The sequence below is a fragment of the Barbatula barbatula genome (genome assembly GCF_947034865.1).
Source record: "Barbatula barbatula genome assembly, chromosome: 8".
NCBI lineage: Eukaryota > Metazoa > Chordata > Actinopteri > Cypriniformes > Nemacheilidae > Barbatula > Barbatula barbatula.
The window spans coordinates 23,213,845-23,236,500 of record NC_136771.1 but is presented as its reverse complement, the minus strand read 5'-3'; the positions used below and the strand labels follow the sequence as shown (position 1 = coordinate 23,236,500).

Here is a 22,656-nt window from a genome sequence, read left to right as displayed (position 1 = left end):
GTCTCTTGTTTTCATTACAATGTACATAAAATAAATATATTGGTAAGTTTAATTGACTAATTAACAAGTTTGGTTGACTTCTCCGTATTTAAAAATGCCAAAAAGGGACAGTGCAAACACTTCTTCTATACTGTGATAAAGTACAGCTGATGTAAGAGTGACCTCCGTTAACACTTCAGTTAAAGATGGTGTGTATACATGATGTCCATGTGTAAGATTGATGCTAATGGTTAGTGCAGGTGTGTGTGTGTGTTAATGGGTAGCGCCAGTGCGTGTTTAAGTAAATGATTCACTTTAAGTGTGTCCAGGGATGTTTTTTAGTCTCCTTTAGTCACATTAGGTTTGTCAGCTAACACATCTCCCCTCTGTCATTATACGTGTGCCAGGTCATGTGCGTTCGCTTATGCACGCAGGTGTGTGTTTGTAAGACTCCCAAACTACAAGCAGCAAGGTCGGCCTTCAGGGAAGTCTCTCATCTGTCCTGTTGTTTACACGAAGGTGCAAGTTTGCTTCATTAAACTGATGCGTTTAATCATCAATTCACACACGGAGCTGACTGACCAGAACGCTCTGTGTCTTCTCATCCCTCCCTGACCTGTTGTCTTAGTCTGTGTGTAGCGTGCGTGTAGGCAGGACATGGCGTCGAACTCCACCACCAAATTTTTCGCGCTCTCGCAGTCGTTTAGCGTATCTGACATCATCGTGATCGGAGCGTATTTCTTATTGAACGTCGCAGTTGGGATATGGGTGAGGCCTGTGTGTGTGTGTATGGGTGTTGGTTGTCTTAAACATTATTATTATTTTAAAAGTATTTAAATTAACGTGATCGTATGTTTACAAAATGGGTTGAACTTTACAATATATTATCATTAATTGCATAGATTAAAGTGTTGTTTGGTTACGAGGTACTATCTTACAGTCAACACTTAACTTGGTAGTTAAGAAATTAAACTATTTTATATTTTGTCCAAACTGCTGTGCGTGTGTGTTTCAGTCATCTTGCAGAGTGAGCAGAAACACACTAAGTGGATATTTCCTGGCTGGAAGGGACATGGCTTGGTGGCCGGTAAGTGCAGATCAGACAAACATTTGAACAACACTCATAGTAATGAATGATCACTGACCTAGTAAACACTAGTTAATTGAAAAAGTAAATGTACCTGAATATGCCACCATTTCAACAAAGAATTTGGATTAATTTATATACGAATGCGTTTTATGTGACAACGTGAATGATTGAAAATGTTTTAGTATTGAGTGATGCAGTAAAAAGTGAATATAGACAACGGTCTGAATGCGGACAACATATCTGCACCATTTTGGTTGCAGTTATTTTACAAAACATGCACAGCGTTTATACTGCATTTACTTACGATATACTCACAATTTTAGTTAACCCAACATGGGTTAGGTTTAGAGTTCAGGACTGTATTAAATACACAGCTACACAGTACAAAGCAAGTATATGTAGAACGGGAGTGTTAAATAAATTGTTAACATGCATGATTTTAGACCGTTGTATATAAATAAAGTGAAATTCAAAACTTCATATTAAAGGCAGAGTTCACTTCAACTTCATAATTTATTAACCCTCACGGCATTACAAATCCGTATGACTTTCTTTCTTTTGTGTTCTGCAGTAGAAGTGTTTTTTAAAGAAAGTTGGTAACCGAACAGCGACGGCACCCATTCTCTTCTATTGTATGGACATGAAACCAATGCAAGGGAATGGGTGCCGGTTAACAACATTCTTCCTTTTTGTGTTCTGCGGAAGAAAGAAAGTCATACAGGTTTGAAATGACAAGAGGGTCATTTTAGGGTGAACTTTAAGTCATAAAGCCTGGACCCATATTTGTACAGGAATATGCGGAACTGAAGTTTTAGATTTGGATGAAGTATAACACCATGTTGCCAAAAACATCACATCAACTACATGTCTGTGGTGTGGTTCATACTGCTTTGAAGTTTAAAATGTTACATTTGATTGAATTAATAGCACTTCAATCCTGTATCGTGTACATTATTAGTTTGGTGTGAGTGTCACGCTAATGTGTAATGTGAATGGGTGCAGATTGGGGCATCTCTGTTTGCCAGCAGTGAGGGTTCTGGATTATTCATCGGCCTGGCTGGTACGGGGGCTGCCGGGGGAATCGCTGTGGCAGGTTTTGAATGGAATGTGAGTATTTTATTAAAAAATAATTATTTTTCACTAGGGGAACTTTGATATTCACCATGAATGTGTACGTATGCGTGTAAGCACTAGGGGGAGCCAAAGGATTGGTTCATTTTATGCACTCAAACATCCTATTTGAAATCTGTGTCTTGTTTTCAAGCACAAATGTCTAACTGTCCTTAAAACAAGAATTCATTTGGAAGTCACAATTACATTTAGCAATTTCCCTCGAAAAGAAGCAAATGTTGTCTTGTGCTTGCTTGTGTTGCGTGGATTTGAGTGATTTGTATGCAAGTAAAAACATGTAAAAAATAAAATAAACATTAACAAGTGCACTTTTTACGTGCATACACCATAATAATTTTAGACAAAAACGCAAAAGGAAACCAGAACCTAATGTAAACGTAAGAACGCCATTGCACGTAACAAACATTAATCCAAGGTACTAGAACTTAAAATAAGGATTTGAAATTTGTTTTTTGCAAAAATCACGCAAGGTGACATTAGTTCTGAGAAAATATCTAGCATCATTTGTTAGCATTTCGTACGTTTTAACACTGCACATCCGGCTTTTCTATTCAAGGAAATTACTCGAATTACTGTATTGTTTCCGACTGGAAAACCCAAGTAGGATACTGATTAAGAAATGCATTTTTGCGATGTGTTAACATCCCTCTCTATCTCTCCATTAGGCAACTTATGTCCTGCTGGCTCTTGCATGGATCTTTGTCCCAGTTTATGTCTCTTCTGGGGTGAGTCTTGTGAATAAAAAACACAAAGCCCCTGTTTTACCAAAAATATCAGCTGAATTTATAAATATGTTAATGATTGAGACACGATGTTTAACGCTGCCCCCACATACAATAAGACTCACAGTCTCTCTCAATCTCATATACACACACGCCACATGTTCTACTTTCTCTGATTTGACTGATAATTTGCTTAGACCGTGGCATTCCCTCTACCTCTCTCTCTCTCTCTCACACAGATTGTCACAATGCCAGAATATTTGGGTCGGAGGTTTGGAGGAGAGAGAATTCGCACATACTTGTCAGTTCTTAGTTTGTTGCTGTCTGTGTTCACCAAGATCTCGGTAAGCATGTAAAAAACAAGCGCATGTTCACTTTCAGAGCAATTCTCTTAAATCCACAAAGAACAAGACAAACACTAATCTGACAAAAGGCATCACTCGACATGTCTTTTCAAATAGCTGGCATGCTTCTGTTTCCAAGGAATGTCACGTTGTGAAAGAAGTGGTGTTTAGCTCGGTTTCAACATCTGTTTTTCACTGTACACGCACACATAGACATACAGAAGAGTGTTGGCTTCTTATATGGGGTAAGACGTTTCATCAACTAAGTATTGAACTTTGACACTGTACTCAAGAGTGCTACTACTTTATTAGACTTTATTAGGTTTTTGCTAAGTGGATAATATTGGAAAAATAAAAATCTAAGTAAAATAAAGCATATTTAAAGACTAGAACATGACGGAGATGTGGTGATGGACTCTATGTACTTTTTGGGGGGCTTTAAGCAATCTTCCAGAACACCTTAGCAACCACCAGAATGCCCAGCAACCACATAGCAATGCACTAGACCACAACAGCCCATGAAAATGCCCTGGCAACACCAGCAGCACGTGAAAAAAAACCTATGCAACTGAAAAAGAGGCAACAGTTTAAGTCTTTCAGTATGAAGACTCTCAACGTCTCGAACTGTGCTCAGACCAGATGATACCGAAATCTGCAAACAAAGCTGCCTTCAGCATGAAATTCATAATGCCCAAGACCAAAATAAATGACAGATTTCTGAAAGGTTCTTTGTCAGGCTGTTTGGTCCCATGAAGAAACAGAGAATCTTTCTGTTGTACAAATGTTTTTTAGTATCGGAAAAGGATTCTCGACTATAAAGGTTAGACAGAAATGGTTATTCTACCAAAATAACCAAAAATGTTGACTATATGGCAATGCTGCACAAAAATGTTTTAGCGCCTCAATTTTTAGGTATGTTTACACATTAATGTTATTACCCATAAATGTTATTGTGTGTCATCAAGTGTTACAATTTTGGAAGAAACATTGTGTATAAATGAGTGAAATATAATGGAAAACTCGATTTGGTCTCCTGAGCGAGAAAAGTGCAACCTCCGAGCATAACATTTGGGTGATGTGTACAGTATGTGTTTGTCTGTTTGCAGACAGACCTGTATTCTGGAGCTCTGTTTGTCCAGGTTTGTTTGGGCTGGAATCTTTACCTCTCCACTGTGCTCATGTTAGTGGTAACTGCTCTCTACACCATTGCAGGTTTGTATTTGAAGTTTTGGGTAAACTAGCACTTAAACAGTGTCGCTACATGCTACTGTTTATAAACTCAGTCATTTTGAAACAATACTACAACTTAAACGTAATGCTGTACTTACTAACACAACTTTAATTTATTTCAAGCGTTTCATTATTTGACAGCAATAAAGCTATTTTCGTTACTTAACTAAAGAAAATGGGCAAATCGTGTTATTTCTATTCTTACTTAAAAGCCAAGAGAGAAGTAGTTTCTAAATAAGTATTTTGTCCCTTTATTCAACTTTATAAAGTACTAATAAAAATTAGTAACAATTCTTAAAAAGGATCAGTTTATAGATGTCAAACAATCGTTCTGCCCTCCAGCACTAAATTTGAAAACTTTTACTGAATTGCTTTTTCAAACTTTCCCACTAAAGCAAAGTGTTCACCAACAGATCATTTCTGCAGAAATAATTATAGACTACAAAGATTGATTCTAGGATAAGTACATAATTGCTTAATCTGTGGCTCTGATGTTACCGCCTTCACTCCTCTGTGCCGATTCGGGGTTGACCTTGATGACTCAGATCTTATTAAACTTCATTAGAAAGTTGAGCAATACCCATTTAAGTCCTCGGTTTTTCCAGGTGGCCTGGCTGCTGTAATCTACACAGATACTCTTCAGACGTTCGTCATGATCATTGGAGCAGTCATCCTCACCATCACAGGTCCGCCGGTCTCAAGTCTCCGTCTTATTCTCCAGTCAGCTGTTCAATGACATCCTTAACAGATATAAGTTGAAAGTTGTGTTTACGCAGATATTTCATATTTACCAATTATATTTAACAAAATGCAGATCAATATATATCATACCTTGCATTGTAGGCGGCAGTTTACTGCTGGATTGAAACAATCAATACAAATTCTATAGGGTGACTTCACTTGACTTAAAATGCATTTAGAAGCATCAGTTGTTTACAACTTTCCTGTAGTGTGTTTTAGGCTTTATTTCAGTAATATTGAATAGCCCATCCGACAGATAACATCCCACCTTAGAAACCAACACACAACCAGTATAAACCATCATAGCTTTCATTAAACCAATACAATTCTCATAACCAATAAATCTATTGGAATTGAACAGATATTGTTTTATTCAGCAGGGTCTTTATACATTTTTTAACTAAATATTGGTATATTGCGTGTCGATGAGTAAACAAAGGATTTTATATATACAGTAACTTAAAGGACAAAAATAACTAAAGTAATAACAACGTCGGAAAAACAAGGTTTAATTTACCAGTTCATCTAAACATAACTTTTGATAAGTCACAACATTTTACTTTTATATGGAAGCGAGCTTTTGTTTCAGGACACTATTATTTAAAACGTAGAATCTGCATAGCTAGCATAGCTAGAATCTGCATAATGCGCATAACTATTTACAGAATCCGAACTGTGACACACATTACATAAATAGCTCAAACAAGTCAGGAATTTCATATTTTTTTATTGGATAAACTCAAAATGTTCATTATTTTCTTGTAATCAAAGTAAACACATTGTTGTTTTATTGCTAGTACAAAAATGATGTGCTACACCTCAAAATTGTTCCCAACTTTGGAGTAGATTTATCTGATATGTATCTCTGTACCTATTGCAGCTTTCAATAAGATTGGAGGCTACAGTAACCTGGAGAGTGTGTATCTGAAAGCTGTGCCATCAAAGATCATCCCGAACACGACATGTCACCTGCCCAGGGCTGATGCCATGCACCTGTTCAGAGACCCTGTTCATGGAGACTTACCCTGGCCGGGCATGACACTGGGCTTAACCATTCTGGCAACATGGTACTGGTGCACTGATCAGGTACGCCTAAAAACTCACAGAAAATAGAAAAGTACCAATCCATTTACATTTAGTCATTTAGCAGACGCTTTTATTCAAAGCGACTTACAAAGAGTTCGGGGAGCAATAAGCGATATGTCATACAAGAGCAATAGTACAATAAGTGCTAATACAAAGTTACAAGCACCTAACCCTCTATAAAATGTAAAGAGTCTCACTTAAAGAACAGCATTGCGACCATACCTTTTGTTGCATAGCTTGAGAGACAGAGGTAGAAGCCTTCTGGGGAAAATCTACAAGGCCAGAATTTATTTTACCTTAGACACTGTAAGGTATAACAAGGCTGTGTCTGTGAGAAATGTTTATGTATTGTTACGAAGTGAATGTTATTGAATCTTTTTGGGGGTGTTTTTTTTCTAATCTGTCGACAACCAAAGAGCATGACAGCACAACCTTCTAAGAGGACAGTACGTCTATCCCTCACAGTGTTGTTTTATTTCACAAACAATGAAATATGGGGTCTATGTTAATAAAGCAAATGCATCAGCATTCATTTGAAAGTTCACCTTAAAATTCAAGTATTTTGCAGTTAAGATTATAGTTAAGATTCACTCAATCAGGAGTGAAATAATGCAAATTTAAAAGCAAATGTTTGAGATGTCAGTTAGAAGACTGGATTTGTAACACTTTCCATAGGTTACAGTAAACATCACATTAAATCTATAATATTGTAGGAAATTACAAGGCTCTACAAAAACTCAAATATGAAATCTAACAATTCTGTGCAATTAAATTGACAGAAAAAACAACCACAGACAATAGGGCTTGCATGACTCATTTTTACTAGTCGAAAACTTGTAGAAAAGAAAGTAGTCAACTAGTCGGCCATCAGCGGTCAACATATGCTATGCTACATCGGCGGTGTGACGTCATACAGTGTCAATGGAAGAATTAAGATGATGCAAGACAGCATGTTGACATTGCATTGTAATGAATGATGCAGAAAACTATCTCCCAATAATGATGATGGGTTTCAGAGTTATTCGCAAGATTTTTGGCTAATGTGAACACTGTAAAGACTCAAACACCATACCAGGTCTGACGTCTGAAGCACAATCAGTGTGATTAATTCATAATGTGTTGAATTTACTTTTGTATATTACAAATATATTTGGCCAGTGCATCTTGGAATAATCGGTTAGTCGGACACACAATATTGGGATTAATGTGTTGGGCAGCATTTCCCTATTTTTATCTAAGAAACTATTAGCCAACATAACAGGTAAATGCAAAATTGCCATCACCACAGTCACAAATCCTCCACCAAATTCCAGTCCGCACAGAATTCCAGTCCTCATTATTCAGAAGGCACATAAACAAAAGTAAGGCTCTAATACGTTTCTAATAGATAATTGTGCATCTCTCATTGCCTTACATAAATATACAGTCCAGCTTATAAGATCATTGTTTTTTAAATTGCCGTAACACTGTATTAGGTTTAAACATTCCAGTTTGACTCCTGTTTCAAGTCTGAATGAATGGAGATTGGTGGCTACATCATTGCACATTCATGCCTTTGTACTTAATACAAAGTTGTTAAATCAGTTAAATGTCATTGTGCCCCCGTGACAACTGATCCCCCAAGGGAAAACCAGCCGGGTTTACTGAAACCTTCCTTGAAGGTGTTTGAAGCTGGCAAGTTTAGAAAAGGAGATTCCTAATGGTGTGCGAGTCTCAACCTGTCTCTGAGGCGAATGAGATTTCCTCTGTAAAACCGTCGATCGGAGTCCTTCGATCGTATAGGCAGAGTCGTGTCTTTGAGGGGACCTTCCAGTACGATTTAGGTTTTGCTGTCTTAATCCACTTGAGGGGAGTTCGGGGTCATACATCTTCCCCTGCCAGTACCTGTGACCCCCGATCACATGCCCGCTGCCATTGGGGGGTGTATGGAAGGCTCCAGGTTCAGTATTCACCACTTTCGTTCGGCTGTAGATGTCTCGAACAGGTGACCTGGAGACAGTTCGATAAAGCTGAAGATACATGTGGAAAGAGAAAGTATAACAAATCTTTTTCAGAAGTCATTTTGCCCGTCAATCAACCGAATGGCTTTCAATCGTTCATGCTATAATTTGTCTTGTTTTTTGTTTAATAGTTATGCTTAAACATGAAGAGCCGGGACTGATAATAATGTTGGTGGACAATGTGACTCGACAGGTAATCGTGCAGAGGTCTCTGTCAGCCAAGAATCTTAGTCACGCTAAAGGAGCGTCCATCTTTGCCAGCTATCTCAAGATGCTACCCATGATCTTCATAATCCTACCTGGCATGATCAGCAGGGCCCTCTACCCAGGTACTATACACACTCCACAGCTCCTGTATTCTCTAGTGCTGCAAAAACCGAATTCAATGTCATATTTTGTCCCTTTTAAGCCTTTCAGGTTACAGAAAAAAACTGATCATAGTTTTAAGGTGGTTTTGGGAACATGGTAGCTTGTTTGTTGCTGGTCCAAGGTGGGTTCTATCAGAGCCAGCTTGACCAGGATTGTGCCTGTTTAGGATCTGACCAACCCGTGGGTGGGGACCACATTGAAACCATACTGGACCAGCTTGGATTAGATAGTAACCATGTAAAACCAGCCACAAACTTGAAGAAATAATTAACGCAAATATGAGAATTCTCTTCAAATGTACTATCTAGGCGACATCCTTTCTTTTATATCAAAATATCGTCATATTACCGTATGCTCTAAGAAACGCTGGGTTATTTTCAACCCAGTGTTGGGTCAAAAAGGGATGAACCCAACTGTTGGGTTATATTAGCCCAGAAATAGGTTTATATTTGACCCAAATTGATATATAATTTTGGGTTGAAACAATCCAGCATAGGTTAATTTACAACCCAACAGTTGGGTCCAGACCTCATTGGCCCAACGCTTTATTAAAAATTACCCATCCTTTTCTCTGCATGTCAATAATTTTAAATCTTTTTTATGTTTTGTGATGAAACACACATTTTACAACTAGTCAATAGACAAGCAAGAACGAATAATTTGGAAGTCATCTACATGTCACCATATTTGATTGTAAAATTGAGAGAATAGCCATATTTGGGTGAACCATTCCTTTAAACAGATTTTAACTGGATTTTCTTACAAGGTAGTATTATGCTTGAAATGATTATTTACAGCCCTTGTTCAGAAGTAACTCAAGTCAACTCAATTTAAGCATTTTATATAAAAACAACATTTGAAAAAATAAAAGAAACAATTTGCATTACGGAGAGATCTTCAAGGACTGCATAAGAGGGCTGTGCCATAATTTCCTGGGAACCTTTGGTTGGCTGCTAGCATGGAAAAATTCCCACAAAACGATGCACCCTTCCCTGTTCTCGACTGATACGTAACCATATTTAAATTTTGCCCAGCACCCTCCTGCCACCCCCATAAGTGTAGCACTGACAGCAGGTTCAGACATGCTGTAAATGTCAACAGAATCCCGGGAGGCCTAATAACACACCCTATCGCGTTCCACGACACACGCCTGACTTCTTTTCATCTATTTGAGACACGCCCAGGTTTATGGACTAGTGTTGAGCCAGATCTGATAAAAAACACTTTCACATTCAGTCACACACACACGCACAGACATAATGAACCAAAGTCCTACCTTTACATTCTCCATGTTCTGTGCATTAAGTAGATTATTCTCAACGGTACTTAGTCCCAAGTCTAGCATGGATTGAGAGAGCCGGGCCATTACGTTAAGAGAGTCAGGACTTCGGTCAACACGACCGGAACCAGTCATCCTTCCATTAGGGAGCTTGTCGGTAGGACTGGCCGTGTCCGAGTCGGTGCACTCAAAGTACTCGTCTGATGTTGTTGAAGTCTCATCTTTATCCTTTAATGAAAGCGCACAAGTCACAGCCATGCTGTCGGCATCGTTGTCGAAAGTGTCCCTATGCGTAATCTTCGGGTTGACCAACTTGTTCTCCTCCCGTCTGACTAAAGTGATCTTTGCATCTTTAGATCCCTCCGGCTTATTAACCACCACCTGCAAGGTGCGTGGTTTGGGCACGGGTTGCTGTAAAGCTTGTTGGTTCTCACAAGTGGAATTCATCAGTTTAGGGTTGGGCTGCTGCTCTTGTGGAGGAGGGTTGTGTTTGGGGTCATTGTGTTGGATTTGGTTGTTTGGAGAATTGGATGAGTTAACAGATACATCTTGATGGTTGCTGTTGCAGTTAGTCCCTGGCTGTAAGTTTACCGCAGGGAGGGTATTCGGCAGTTCATCTTTTGGAGGCTTTTTACTTGATTGAACGTTTGCATCGACAGTATCTTTTTTGACCTCTTGTGTTTTCTTAAGATGGGCCTTTTCCGGTAGCGGTTCCTCAGGTGGGGCAGTGAAAGGGTCTTTGAAGCGGATCGCTTGTGATGTTCCGAACATTTGCGAACGCATTAAATGCACAGGTGCTGGCTTACTTGTGTCTCTGATATTAATAAACCCAATAACGTCACTGGATGGGTCTGGCTCAGGCCAGGTCGGCAAGTAAGGAATGAGATCTGCCTTGGGCAAGCCTACAAGGCCCGGGTGTTGCTTTGGTTTTTCCGTTACCTCGCGATGGGACTTAGGAACGGGGGTCATAGGATGATGTGAGCTGCTGTTTTTGGCACTAGCCTTGTCTGAAGAAGTTTTGCTCGCTGCGTCTACATTTACTAATGCATATTTAGGGTTAATTAGCTTTCTTGCAACCGTCGCAGAAACAGGGGGAGGGACGGTAACTATGGTAGGCTCAGGCTCCGGAAGGTCCGCCATTGGAACCTTGGATAGGTTGACCCCACGGGAGTTCAAGTATAGCTCACGGAACTGCTTGTCAAAGGTTTCAACAGCTTGTCCTGTCAGGACTGTAATGACATTGCGGTCCAAACGAGAGGCGGTCCATGTAAAACTAAAAAAAGTCAGAAACAGAAAAATAACATGTACAGTTTTATTGAAGTAGCCATTTTCAAAATTCTATTGTACAAATTGACATGAGTTTAAGTCTTAGCATTTATTTATCTAGTCTAATACTGTCACCTCAATCCAAAAGTAATTCATGTTCATGATGAATGTAATCTAAGTATTCTGAGCGTAATTAAAAACTGCACTGCACATTTTCAATGTCTATTTAATAGAAGTGAATTATAGATGGTTCATACTCAAAAAGATTAAATCTTAAAAAGATTCTTAATTTACTTATACCTAAACAGGGCAGTACGTTAACTTGTTTTGCACGTAGCACTGGTTTTACAGAGGTTTAAAATTTTGTATCACAGGCCAAACAGTTCTATTACAAGTATAAAACGTATGTTATATTACATAAAAATATATATGTGAAGTTTAATCAGATAAATAGCCAGATAAAGGATATTAAGGTTACATTTGGGTAAATTCGGCCCATATAATTTACTTCTTCCTGTATTGCTTTTTTCCGTAAAAATTTTTTCGGTTTTCGGAGACCTGTGTTTTCCATTCTTTAACTATACAATAATTATATATTTGTCCACATACACATGTATGTTGCACTATACAGACCTGCTATAATTTACCCTGTGTGTGTAAATGATGGGATCTTTTTCATTTTTGGGTTAACTATTCATTGACTCATCAGCTGATGACCTCAAATGGGCATGCCAAAAAGTTGAGACTAAAAGTGCCGAGGAGGTTCTACATTCAGTGTGCATATATTATGTACATGTATACAGTATATACTGAATGTGTATGTGGGTGTGGCATGTATATTTTGAAGTGAATCACCCCAAAGGCACACAAAGCAGATCTAGTGGGATTAGCCTGTATTTCCACACAAACCTGTATGATCCAGAAACAGCACGGTCGCCATCCACAAACATGAATCTCGAACTCAAAGACCCAAAGACTCTCTGAGCCGAGCGAGTGTAAAATTCCGCACCGCCGATGCATTGTACCCGCAGATTCTAAAAACGAATAAAACCGCATACTTAACCAATCAAATAGTCAGAAATGCTACAAAACCGACATGAATATGCGCAGGTGCTTCACTCACGTTGAGATGTCCTCTGTGCATATTTGCTCTCTCGCACATGTGTAGGAAGTTCTGTACAGCTGTGTGATCTATAATAATGTATATTGCTACTTTCTTTCTAAATCCAACCTCTATTAGGTCCTTAAAAATATCGACGTCTGTGAAAACATCCATTACCACTGCAATCATCTGCAAACAAAAAAAAAATCACAAATGCCAATTAATTGACCAATCCAATCGTAGTTTGTGTACACAGATAAGTTATACAACTGTTAAAAGTATTTTTTTTAAATAGAAGTTCAACAAGACAAGTCAAATGTAGATTTACAGTCACATATTGCTTAAATAATATTGTATGCTAAAATACAAGTCACAACAGTGACCTAACTTACTGTTCTATTGTATATTCTCTTTATCAAATAGACATCATGATGATGCAGCTACAAAACAACTCATACACACCCTAAGCTTCTTGTACTACTCCCATTACAACCTACATTACATTATAAACACTCATTGTGTGAAATATCTCCAGATAAAGGGATTTCTTTTGATTGACTGAGTATTTGAAAGTGAATGTGTTTTTTAGGAGAGAGGGGGTGGGAGAGAATTGATGATGGTATGTGTCATGGGCCAGAGCGATGAAGCTTTAGCATGTTCTGACATGAACAATGGAGTTGGTTAGAAAACCAGCAGACGTTGTGAATTGTAACGGGAATTGATGATGGACGGATAAAGATGGAGAGCAGTTTGGGAAATTCCAAATCTCTTCTGTAGGGTTTTTTACTTAGTTTTCTAAAGACAGCTCATCATTAACGGAAAGGCCTGTGTGTTTTTTTTTTATTAAGCCGTAATGTCAGTTTTCGCCACGGATGCATTCAGTGCCTTTGGCTGTAATCACAACAGACATTGAGGTGGATGTTCAATATTGAAAATAAGTTTTTAAGCAGTATGAGTTTTTGAATGTTTGGCTCTTACATTTACATTAAGTCATTTAGCAGACGCTTTTATCCAAATAAGCGATATGTCATACAGGACCAATAATACAATATGTGCTAATACAAAGTTGTTAGACTTAAACTGTAATATTTGTATGCATCTCTTAAGCTGTACTATTTAAATACTTCTTAAAGTATACACATATCAGGATGTCAATTCAGTGACTTTGAAACGACTGATCAAAACTTTTTGAACGATTTTGGTTCCCTCTAAAAAAAATGTTGGATGTATTATCCTATTATCTAATTATAACATTGAGCTTAATCTGATGCAAATAAGTTTACTCCCACTGCACAAACCCTGACGCCACATGGGAAACTTGCTGAATCCCACAAAGAGGCTTTTATTCTCTTGTTCTCACAAATCCATCTATGTACTTTATTTAAAGATCCCAGTACCCGATACGCTAAATTTGTGGAGCTTGTGACATCAATAATGTCCAATAACCTATAGACAGCTGAAATGATTCAATGATTCCTGATCAACACAAAGTAACATTTGCTTAACATGAACTTATATTGGTAATAGTTTGAAAGGTTGTTGGGAAAAAACGATATAAACCATCACCGAAATTGGATTTAGTAGTTATAATGGAATTTGTATAGGTTAACTATAATGGTCTCTACTGGTAATGTATTGGGTTCTATTGTTGGGATGTTATCTGGTGAACCAAACTGGACTTTAACTCCACTGGAAACACGTCCATAACGCACTACAACAAATAATCTTGTTTTGTTGATAGTCGTTAGTCGCTTTGGATAAAATCTGGTATGTATTTACAAAAATGTGGAAAACATTTCAAGGTATTTGTAATGGAAACCATCAGACTCTCCATCGGTTGCGTTCAACAGGTCACACATTTGGCCAATTCAAGTTTTTCCAGTTCATCAAAACCGACTGACCTTTTGTGCTTGCGCGATGGCCTTTCTCACCACCTCTTTTATATGCGTCTGTCCGTCCGACGGCGGGTGCGTGTACACGTGTACGCGCGTCACCCCGCGATACGAATTGCAGTCGGGCCATCCGAGGTCCAAGTTCGGTATGGAGATATCCGAGCGGTCCGGCCAGTACTGCAACGAGATGGCGTCCCCGTCCGTCGTGCCATCCGTTTTTTGATTCTCGGAACCGGGTTTGTAATCTTCGATACTCCTACGTAGCGTCTCGAGCTCCGTCTCTGAGAGGAACGGACGCAGCTCGCGCTCCTTCACGTAACTGTCAAACGCATCGCGTCCTTTGGTGATGAACGCCTCGAGCGCGAGCCGCTGGTCCTCGCTGTAGAAGAACTCCGGTTTGGATTCGTTTACACGCCAGTTTACGTGATTGTCATCGAGACACTGGACTTGAGAAAGAGCCATGGTGCGGTTTAAAATCCAAGCGAGTTATAACGAAAGCGGATTCCGTTAGCGTGTTTCTATATTAGACATGATTTGACACCAAAAAAAGTAAGAAAAGTTCGTTTCTGCAGTTAACGGGCCTATACATAAATTCCCCTGCGGTTGCGGTAAAGCGTTTCCATGGTAAAGGGGATACGCGTGATCCGTCGGTTTGTGCTCAGCGGTAACTTTGGCACGAAAAGCTCAGTTACGCGTATAAACAACGGCGATATTGTTAAGCAAATAGACGAACAACTGAACCGATGTTACTTGATCATTTTGTCCTTCGGGGCCGGAGTCCTGAAAAGCCGTTTACCGCCGCGCTGGAGATCCGCTTTCATTTAATTCACCGGCAGGTAGATGAGAACAAAGCATCCCTTCCGAATAGACACACCTTAGTCACCTGACCGGGAGGGACACACACACACACACACACACACACACACACACACACACTGGATCCAGATATTCAGCTCAGAAAAAGTCCAGACTGTCGGGTCTCGCGAGCGGACCAAAAGTTGCCGGGTGATCGCCAGACCGACGCGGCGCATACAAAACTTTCACACCTCCTTCCATGTTCGTACTATAAATGAAATAAAAACGAACTGTAACGCGACTTCGAGGCTTTTGTGTTACTTTGACCCAGTTTTGTGAAGCCGTGGAGAAAGAGGAAGCGGCACGAGTGCGTGACGCGGCACGCCGGTCGAATAGACTCACTGCTGCTGTGTTGAGTCAACAGTCGGGTGGTTTGGGGCGGGGTGTCCGGGAGGAAAGTGAAAAGCAGACAACTTCCTATTTCCACCAGACTTTGCGGCAGAGTAATGTTGACAGCAGGGCAGTGTTTTATCTACAGCTGCAGTAGATAACAGAATATCAAAGCAAGTTTCGTTTATCTTAGAGAGTTAGAAAGAACAATTGCACGTGTGTTTACACAGCCACCAACAAGTGTTTGAGTTCATAATTAAAATACTTTAAGATGATCATATAATACTTTCTAACCGCACTACGTACAATAGGCTGCTTGGATACTGCACCTCAATACTGACAGTGCTTTGAAACTTTAATACTTCAATTGCTTCACCACAGTTATTTAAAGCGGCCATAACTCCGACAGTTTCTGTATATCTCACGTTAATCTTGAATACTTACAGAATAGTGTCGCACCCTTCAAATATCTTGTCTTTAGTTTGATCACATTTATAAAGACAGATACAGCTGTGCGAGTATTTCCAAAAAGAAGTCAAAAACTAAAGCATGTGCATTTATTTACATTTTATTCATTTTTTTTTACATTTATTCATTTATTCATTTATACATTTATTCAATGTGCGCACACATTTCCAAGAAAACACAGACATCAGTTTCACTTACCTCTTGCGCCATCTATCAGTTTCAAACCATCTGCAAATCCAGCATAATATACACCGTTTATATAATATTCATCACCCAAAATGCAGCGAACAACACAGCTGAACTTTGCAAAAATAGCGCTCTCTCTCCTGCACACAAGTGAAAGTGAGTTATGCGCATGCTCCTTCTCCCGCTCTCCATGGTTGATGCGTGGCCGTGCCGCTTGCTTTTCCGGGAGAATTGTCCAATAAGGGACTAAGAAAGTTGTTGCGTAACGATTTTCATGTTTGAAAAAAACGTTCCGAAACCTGTACGAACACCAGGGGAGTGTATCGAGCACAGAAATTCTACGTAATACGTCCGATTCTTTTGTTGACAAGTTGAGCATGTTAAGCGTGTGAAGACATTGTAAATAAGTCAGAATGCATGTCACACCGTTGCACCACCCCTTTAATACTAAACTACTTTCTAATTCTTTATACTAGAAAAAAGATGCTGAATTGCTTATGTAGCTACGTAATGGTTTGTCGTGGCCGAATGGTTAGAGAGTCAGACTCGATACCAGAAGATTGCCGGTTGATTCTTGAGCAAGGCACCTTACCCCACTTGCTGCAGTAATAGCTGCTGGCTAAATGCAGAGGTCACATTTTGGGTATGGGTCACCATATCTGACAAATAGGTCACTTTAAACCCGTATGGTAAATAAATATGGCAATTATTCAGTATCATGGTATATATTTACATTTACGGCAGACTATTTTATCCAAAGTGACTCACATTGCATTGTGCTATACATTTAGTTTCTAACTAGGTTAGTTATTTGTATCTAACGACTTTGGGATCGAACCCATGACCTGTGCGTTGCTAGCGCCATGCTTTAACCCCTGAGCTACAGGAAAGCTTTATATCATATATAAGTCAAATGTAGTAGTTACTGTATATAAAACCTTGAAACTATTATATAATATTCTACCAACACTAAAATGGCATCGACTGAATACTTTTCCTTTGTAAACCCTTGGATATTTTTGTATTCAGACATAGTTGCCTGTGTTGACCCCGAGGAATGTCTAAAGGTGTGTGGTGCAGAGGTGGGATGTTCCAACATCGCTTTCCCAAAACTGGTCATCGAACTCATGCCAAGCGGTAATGTGAATCTTTACGTATGTGTGTGTGTTCTCAGTAATTCGTCCTTTTACTTAATACAGTATGTATATGTCGTCAATCCTGAGAAATATTTTACTTGTTCATGCCAGGTCTCCGGGGGTTAATGATAGCTGTCATGATGGCTGCCCTGATGTCATCGCTGACCTCCATCTTCAACAGCAGCAGCACTCTCTTCACCATGGACATTTGGAAGAAATATCGTAGAGGTGCTAGCGAGAAGGAACTGCTGCTGGTTGGCAGGTGTTTATGTGTGATTGTGTTCAAATGAGTCACTTAAAACCATCAATCAATGTGATGTGGTTATTCAAGGTACAGCATCAGTGTGTCGTATGAGCTCAAACATGATGACAAGGGAGTAGACTGATCATTTAGACTAAATAAATTATATAAATGATTCCAATGTTCTTCCATTAAATATACAGTATATTTCACGTGTTAGGTATATTGTTATAAACGAAATATTGCAATAGGTTTTACTTTGCCTGTGATTCCTCAGAGTATAATACATTGTGTTTGTTTTTGTTCTCACAGAATAGTGACTGTTATTCTGGTGGTGGTAAGCGTGGTTTGGATCCCAATTCTTCAGAGCGCCAACAGCGGTCAGCTTTACGTCTACATCCAGTCGGTGACCAGCTACCTGGCCCCTCCTGTGACGGCCATATTTGTACTGGCTGTTTTCTGGAAACGAACCAATGAAGCGGTAATAAAAAAAATGTTCACGTCTCTGCACACAAAAACACACTGAACAAACTGAACTCCAGGGTCTAACACAAGCTGTGTATTTGAAAACAGACATTGAGGGTCACGTGCTTTTAAAAAAGCTTCCTTTAAGTGAGTGTGGAATGTCTCACCCTGGTTATTTTAATGCACCGGTTAAGCTGTGTGTTTTGTCTGTCCAAAAAGACAAAGTGCCTGTCTATGTGTCTAAATGACAGAACAAAACAGCATAACTTCCACTTGTAGGTGACAGACAGACATGATGGGATTAAAGGCCGGTCACATTTTAGCGAAATGCAATTGATGGTAACATTTATGTATTTAAAATGATCTTATTTATAGTGGTAAATACACATTTCATGTCTCACAGAGGGGGTAGTATTGTATTTAGACTCACATGATGATTGATTGACGCGCACAGGCGACAGAAAACATGCACGGATTGACGTGACAGATTTGCAGCATGAAGAATGTAACCAGTTGTGGGCGGAGCCACATGACAGAAAATGATATCAGAGATCTGTGTCAAAGCATGTCAGATATTGTTTTATTGTAACGTTCTGTTGAGTGATATGCTTCAGATCCTGTGATTTATGAATTGGCCATGATAGATTCGGGCATGATGCCCATATAAAATCTGCAGATGTTTCCAGCAATTCTGTGCAGATTTGGCAGACAACCATTTGGGATATAGTAAATGATAAATCTGAAATCTAAAATCCTATTATTAAAATTGCACGCTTCGGTATTTTGAATCTGTAGCTTTAGCTGTTTACTGAACATAGATTGAATCTAGATACATCAAGGCACTATACGGTACGTGTTTCAACAGGCTTTTTCTTTTGTTGTAGGTCAATTACCCAGAAAAACAAGTTGCTGCATTTGGGCTTTTCCTGTGTTGTATTGTTTTGTCTGTTGTATAATTGTTTTATTCCATTGTATTCTGAAAACCTTTATTTACTGTAACAGTATTGCTATTGTGGGAAAACCAGTATGTACTGTAGTGTTTCATTGAGATATTTAATAGAAATGCAGAGAGAGAGAGATTTTATTCTGAAAATGGCCGTAGACAGTTTACACTACATTCAATGCTCACGTCAATAGTCAGGCAAATGTTAGCTAATAAACTAGTACTTTAAAAAATGGAAACCTGTTGAACAAAAATATTTCAGTTGGAAGGGAGGGTGTTGAATTGATCAAATTTCCCCTGAAGAATCCTTTACTGGAAAGCTATCCCCGCCACCCCCCGTATAGGAAATACTCGGGTAAGCTGACGAGATCTCAGATAAGCATATAATTGCATAACTGTTTGTTTTCAGAACCAACTGACGTATGTGGGCTTGATGTTGTGAAAGTTTATATTGCCCTGCAGAGAAAGGGAAGCTCCGTTGAAACAAATGTGAACTGCTTGGGTGACATTCTTAGGAAAAGAAATAACTCATTACAGTGAAAGTACACAGGCAAACGTGTGCGTTTAAGTGAATGTGCATGTGTGCAAAAATGACGTTACGTGACTTTTTTAACATATGTCACTTGAATTCTGCTGTTTTACATATCATCTTTAGCTAAACACCTGAACACCAGAAACCTAAGATGACACCGTGATAATTGACAAGGGAATGTCAGCATGTGCACCTTCTTAAAGTACCTTTAATAAGCAAATAAGAAGCATGTCGTGCCAGGAATGTTTGTGGTGGGGCTCGGCTTAGATAACACTCAGCTCAAGTGTGTTTTCTCAGATACCAGAGTGAATGTTGCAGTTAGAGAAAAAACTATAATTAGGACATCGTTTCATTTATATAAAATAAAGCACACTTGCAGAAAGGAACACAGCAAGTGTGTAGAAGTTCATCCACAAATTTGGTGATCACCATCTTGCCGTGCCATTCAAAGAACTCTTCTTTCTTCTGCGCTCAAGAGACATGCAAAAACCATGTCGCTGCCATCAAACCCGCCAGCGCAATCATCACAAAACACATATATGACACAATATGTTTGTGTTCCACAGAGTGAACTAACCTTCATATCGGTCTATACACTTTTTTGGGATGCAAAACGTTAATGTAGACCTTATGCGAAACATTTCTTTCTGTGTTTTATTAAGAAATACATATTATATAGTTGTCAGATTTTTGGTTGAACTGTTCCTTTACGGTAGGGGTTCTGATATGTGTTGTCTACTTAGGGAGCATTCTGGGGCCTGATGGTGGGTTTAGCGGTGGGATTGACACGGATGGTCCTAGAATTTGCATTCCCTCCACCTCGCTGCGGTGTGTTCGATCCTGCACCTGCTGTTCTGAGGAGAGTACATTACCTGCACTTCGCCATCATTCTCTGCGCTCTTACTGCTATTGTGGTTGTGGTGATTAGTCTCCTTACACCACCACCCACTGAGGAACAGGTACGATAATGCTCTTCTTCTTAAACACACAGTACCTTTTTTTAAATCGTGTGGTCGAACCAATCCAAAAAGACGATTGCAAAAATATTAGCGCAGTTACTTTTATAGTTCTCCCTTGAAGTCCATAATTTCAACATTTGATATCAATATCATTAACGTACTGTGCAAATTATAAATTCTGCATACTGCTGAAAGAACACAATATATATATATAGCAATTTTACATAGAAGAACACACGTGAAACGCATCCTTTTGGAACACTATTGTGTTACTACCATGTCTGTTTCTAAATAAAAATCCATGAAAATAAATGTCAGATCACATCTGAAACGTGCTGACATTTGCAATGCAATGTAGGTTTGGTTTTGATAGGACTCACAAAAGTTGCATATAGGAAACATATTCTTAATTCATTACATTTAAGATTTGTCTAGACCTGATTTCATTAAATGGCACATGTTTTAAATCTAAAAGCAACGGAGTGTTGTATGTATATAAAATGGCTTTTGTTTTGGTTTTCAGACACATAATCTGACCTGGTGGACTTTGAGCAACACCAGTGAAAGAGAAATAGCTCTACAGAAAGTATCCACGCTGAACCGCAGGACTGAAGGTATGTAGCGGACACACACACACACACACACACACACACACACACACACACACACAAACACTCGTCCTGCTTCCTCTATGTGAGCATGAGGTGTGAGAGGAGTTTATTGCTGATGAAAGATCTCAGGAGGATTTTTCTGCCCTATTCATCAGGGTGTGGTTGTGTTCCACATCTACATATATCAGTTGACAAAACAAAAATATTTTATATGCGTGAGAACAAACACACAAGGAACTGTAAAAATACCATAAATGTTTTCTTGTAGTTTTGAATGTGTGAAAGGTCGCTGCTTGAGGCAATAATATCATGACTCGATGTAGTTTTTCTATACCGTGATACTATATACAATAGATTATAAATTTGTTTCAATCGTTGTTGTAATGTAAGATGCCATCTCGGTCAGTTTCAAAGCATGTTTCTGGTTTTGTCCACTTACATAAAAAATCACAGAAAAGCAGTTAAACATTTTGAGAATATGTGGACACTTTCTGGTTGTCAGACTTTGCGAATTGAGTGTGTGTATAGTAAATTTAATCTGTTATGTGTGTAAATGTGAGGCGAACTGACTTAAACCTACTTAATAATTGCAAAATGATCCCCAAAAAGTTACATTTGCTCTAAGAAAAGGTCTTTATATGTGGTGTTCAAAAATGATATGATGTAACTGTATACAAACCATCTGAAACCCTCATTTTCATCCACTGTAAAAAAAAAAGAATGCGATCAATGAGTCATGGCAACATGTTTTTACATTCTTTAACTTATCAAAATAATTTAAAGGTGTTCACCTTTAAAAATGAAAATTCTGTCATCATCTACACGCCCTCTTGTCATTTCAAACCTGTATGACTTCCGCAGAACACAAAAGATGATATTTTGAAACATGTTGGTAACAACAGCACATTATACTATTAGTTCTATAAAAGTCCTCTTGTTTATTTTTTGCAAACAGGCTGCGAGTCTACGCGCAGGGGTAAGTGCGTTCGCACAGCCGGGTTCTGCAGTCCACGACCCGGACGACTTGCAGTTGAGACTCCGCCCCCCATAATTCATGGCATCAGAGAGGACCCATTCTGGTCTCGCTTCTGCTGCGTCAATGCCATCATTTTGGTGTGCGTCAACATCTTCCTGTATGCTTACTACGCGTAACAGTCATACAAGAGTCATCACAGATCTGGGTTTTGTCAAGACGTGCATCATTTTGCTCATTCTGTAAATGACAGTTAATCTGATGTCAGCATGATTGGATAATGTATTTATTGCAGAGGTTCATGAGTCATGACACAGTATCAGCATGGCATAGGGCAGACGCAAATAATGGAGTTATTCATCTTTCAAAATTCATACAGAGCAAAATAGTCATCCAAATGCAGTTCGGTGTGAAAGGAACTTATTTACCACAACGGCGTGAATGTCTAATGTATTATGCATAAATGTGTTTTTAAAGCTACATTTTCATTTAAAGCTTTTGATAGGAATATTTGTAAAGCCAAAGTGTGTACTGTAATTGTGTCTTCTTTCTTCAGCTTAATACACAGACAATATAAGTAACTTATTGGTTGGTTGAGTTCCCAGAAAAGGGTAAACTGTGACACTGGCGCTATCAAAACATTCATCTGCTTCTTGGAGCTTCCTGACCAAGCAACGCTAGCTCAACAAATGGCAGGATTTTGGGGCGGGACTCTCTGTTTGCTGA

General features: G+C 39.0%; 2 protein-coding genes across 3 annotated transcripts; one reads left to right on the top strand and one right to left on the bottom strand.

Annotated features, from left to right (window-relative positions):
* Window positions 1-636: 636 nt before the first annotated feature.
* On the top strand, window positions 637-22,109 carry slc5a10 (solute carrier family 5 member 10; the record flags this gene model as incomplete). The annotated part of the gene is made up of 15 exons (XM_079463089.1): window positions 637-747; window positions 995-1,066; window positions 2,072-2,176; window positions 2,866-2,925; window positions 3,162-3,266; window positions 4,373-4,478; window positions 5,102-5,182; window positions 6,118-6,323; window positions 8,517-8,652; window positions 17,100-17,207; window positions 17,318-17,468; window positions 17,760-17,928; window positions 20,131-20,346; window positions 20,870-20,960; window positions 21,913-22,109. The coding sequence occupies 15 exons, from the start codon at window positions 637-639 to the stop codon at window positions 22,107-22,109; spliced, it is 1,914 nt and encodes a 637-aa protein (XP_079319215.1).
* On the bottom strand, window positions 5,948-15,456 carry fam83gb (family with sequence similarity 83 member Gb). 2 transcript variants are annotated; one of them, XM_079463088.1, is made up of 5 exons: window positions 14,241-15,456; window positions 12,361-12,528; window positions 12,147-12,271; window positions 9,969-11,244; window positions 5,948-8,312 (listed from the first exon to the last, which is right to left on the bottom strand). In XM_079463088.1, the coding sequence occupies exons 1-5, from the start codon at window positions 14,691-14,693 to the stop codon at window positions 8,265-8,267; spliced, it is 2,070 nt and encodes a 689-aa protein (XP_079319214.1). In that variant the 5' UTR covers window positions 14,694-15,456; the 3' UTR covers window positions 5,948-8,264. The 2 variants fall into 2 exon arrangements, with proteins under 2 accessions (XP_079319214.1, XP_079319213.1); XM_079463087.1 differs by having other exon boundaries at window positions 5,948-8,332; window positions 14,241-15,420.
* Window positions 22,110-22,656: the final 547 nt, after the last annotated feature.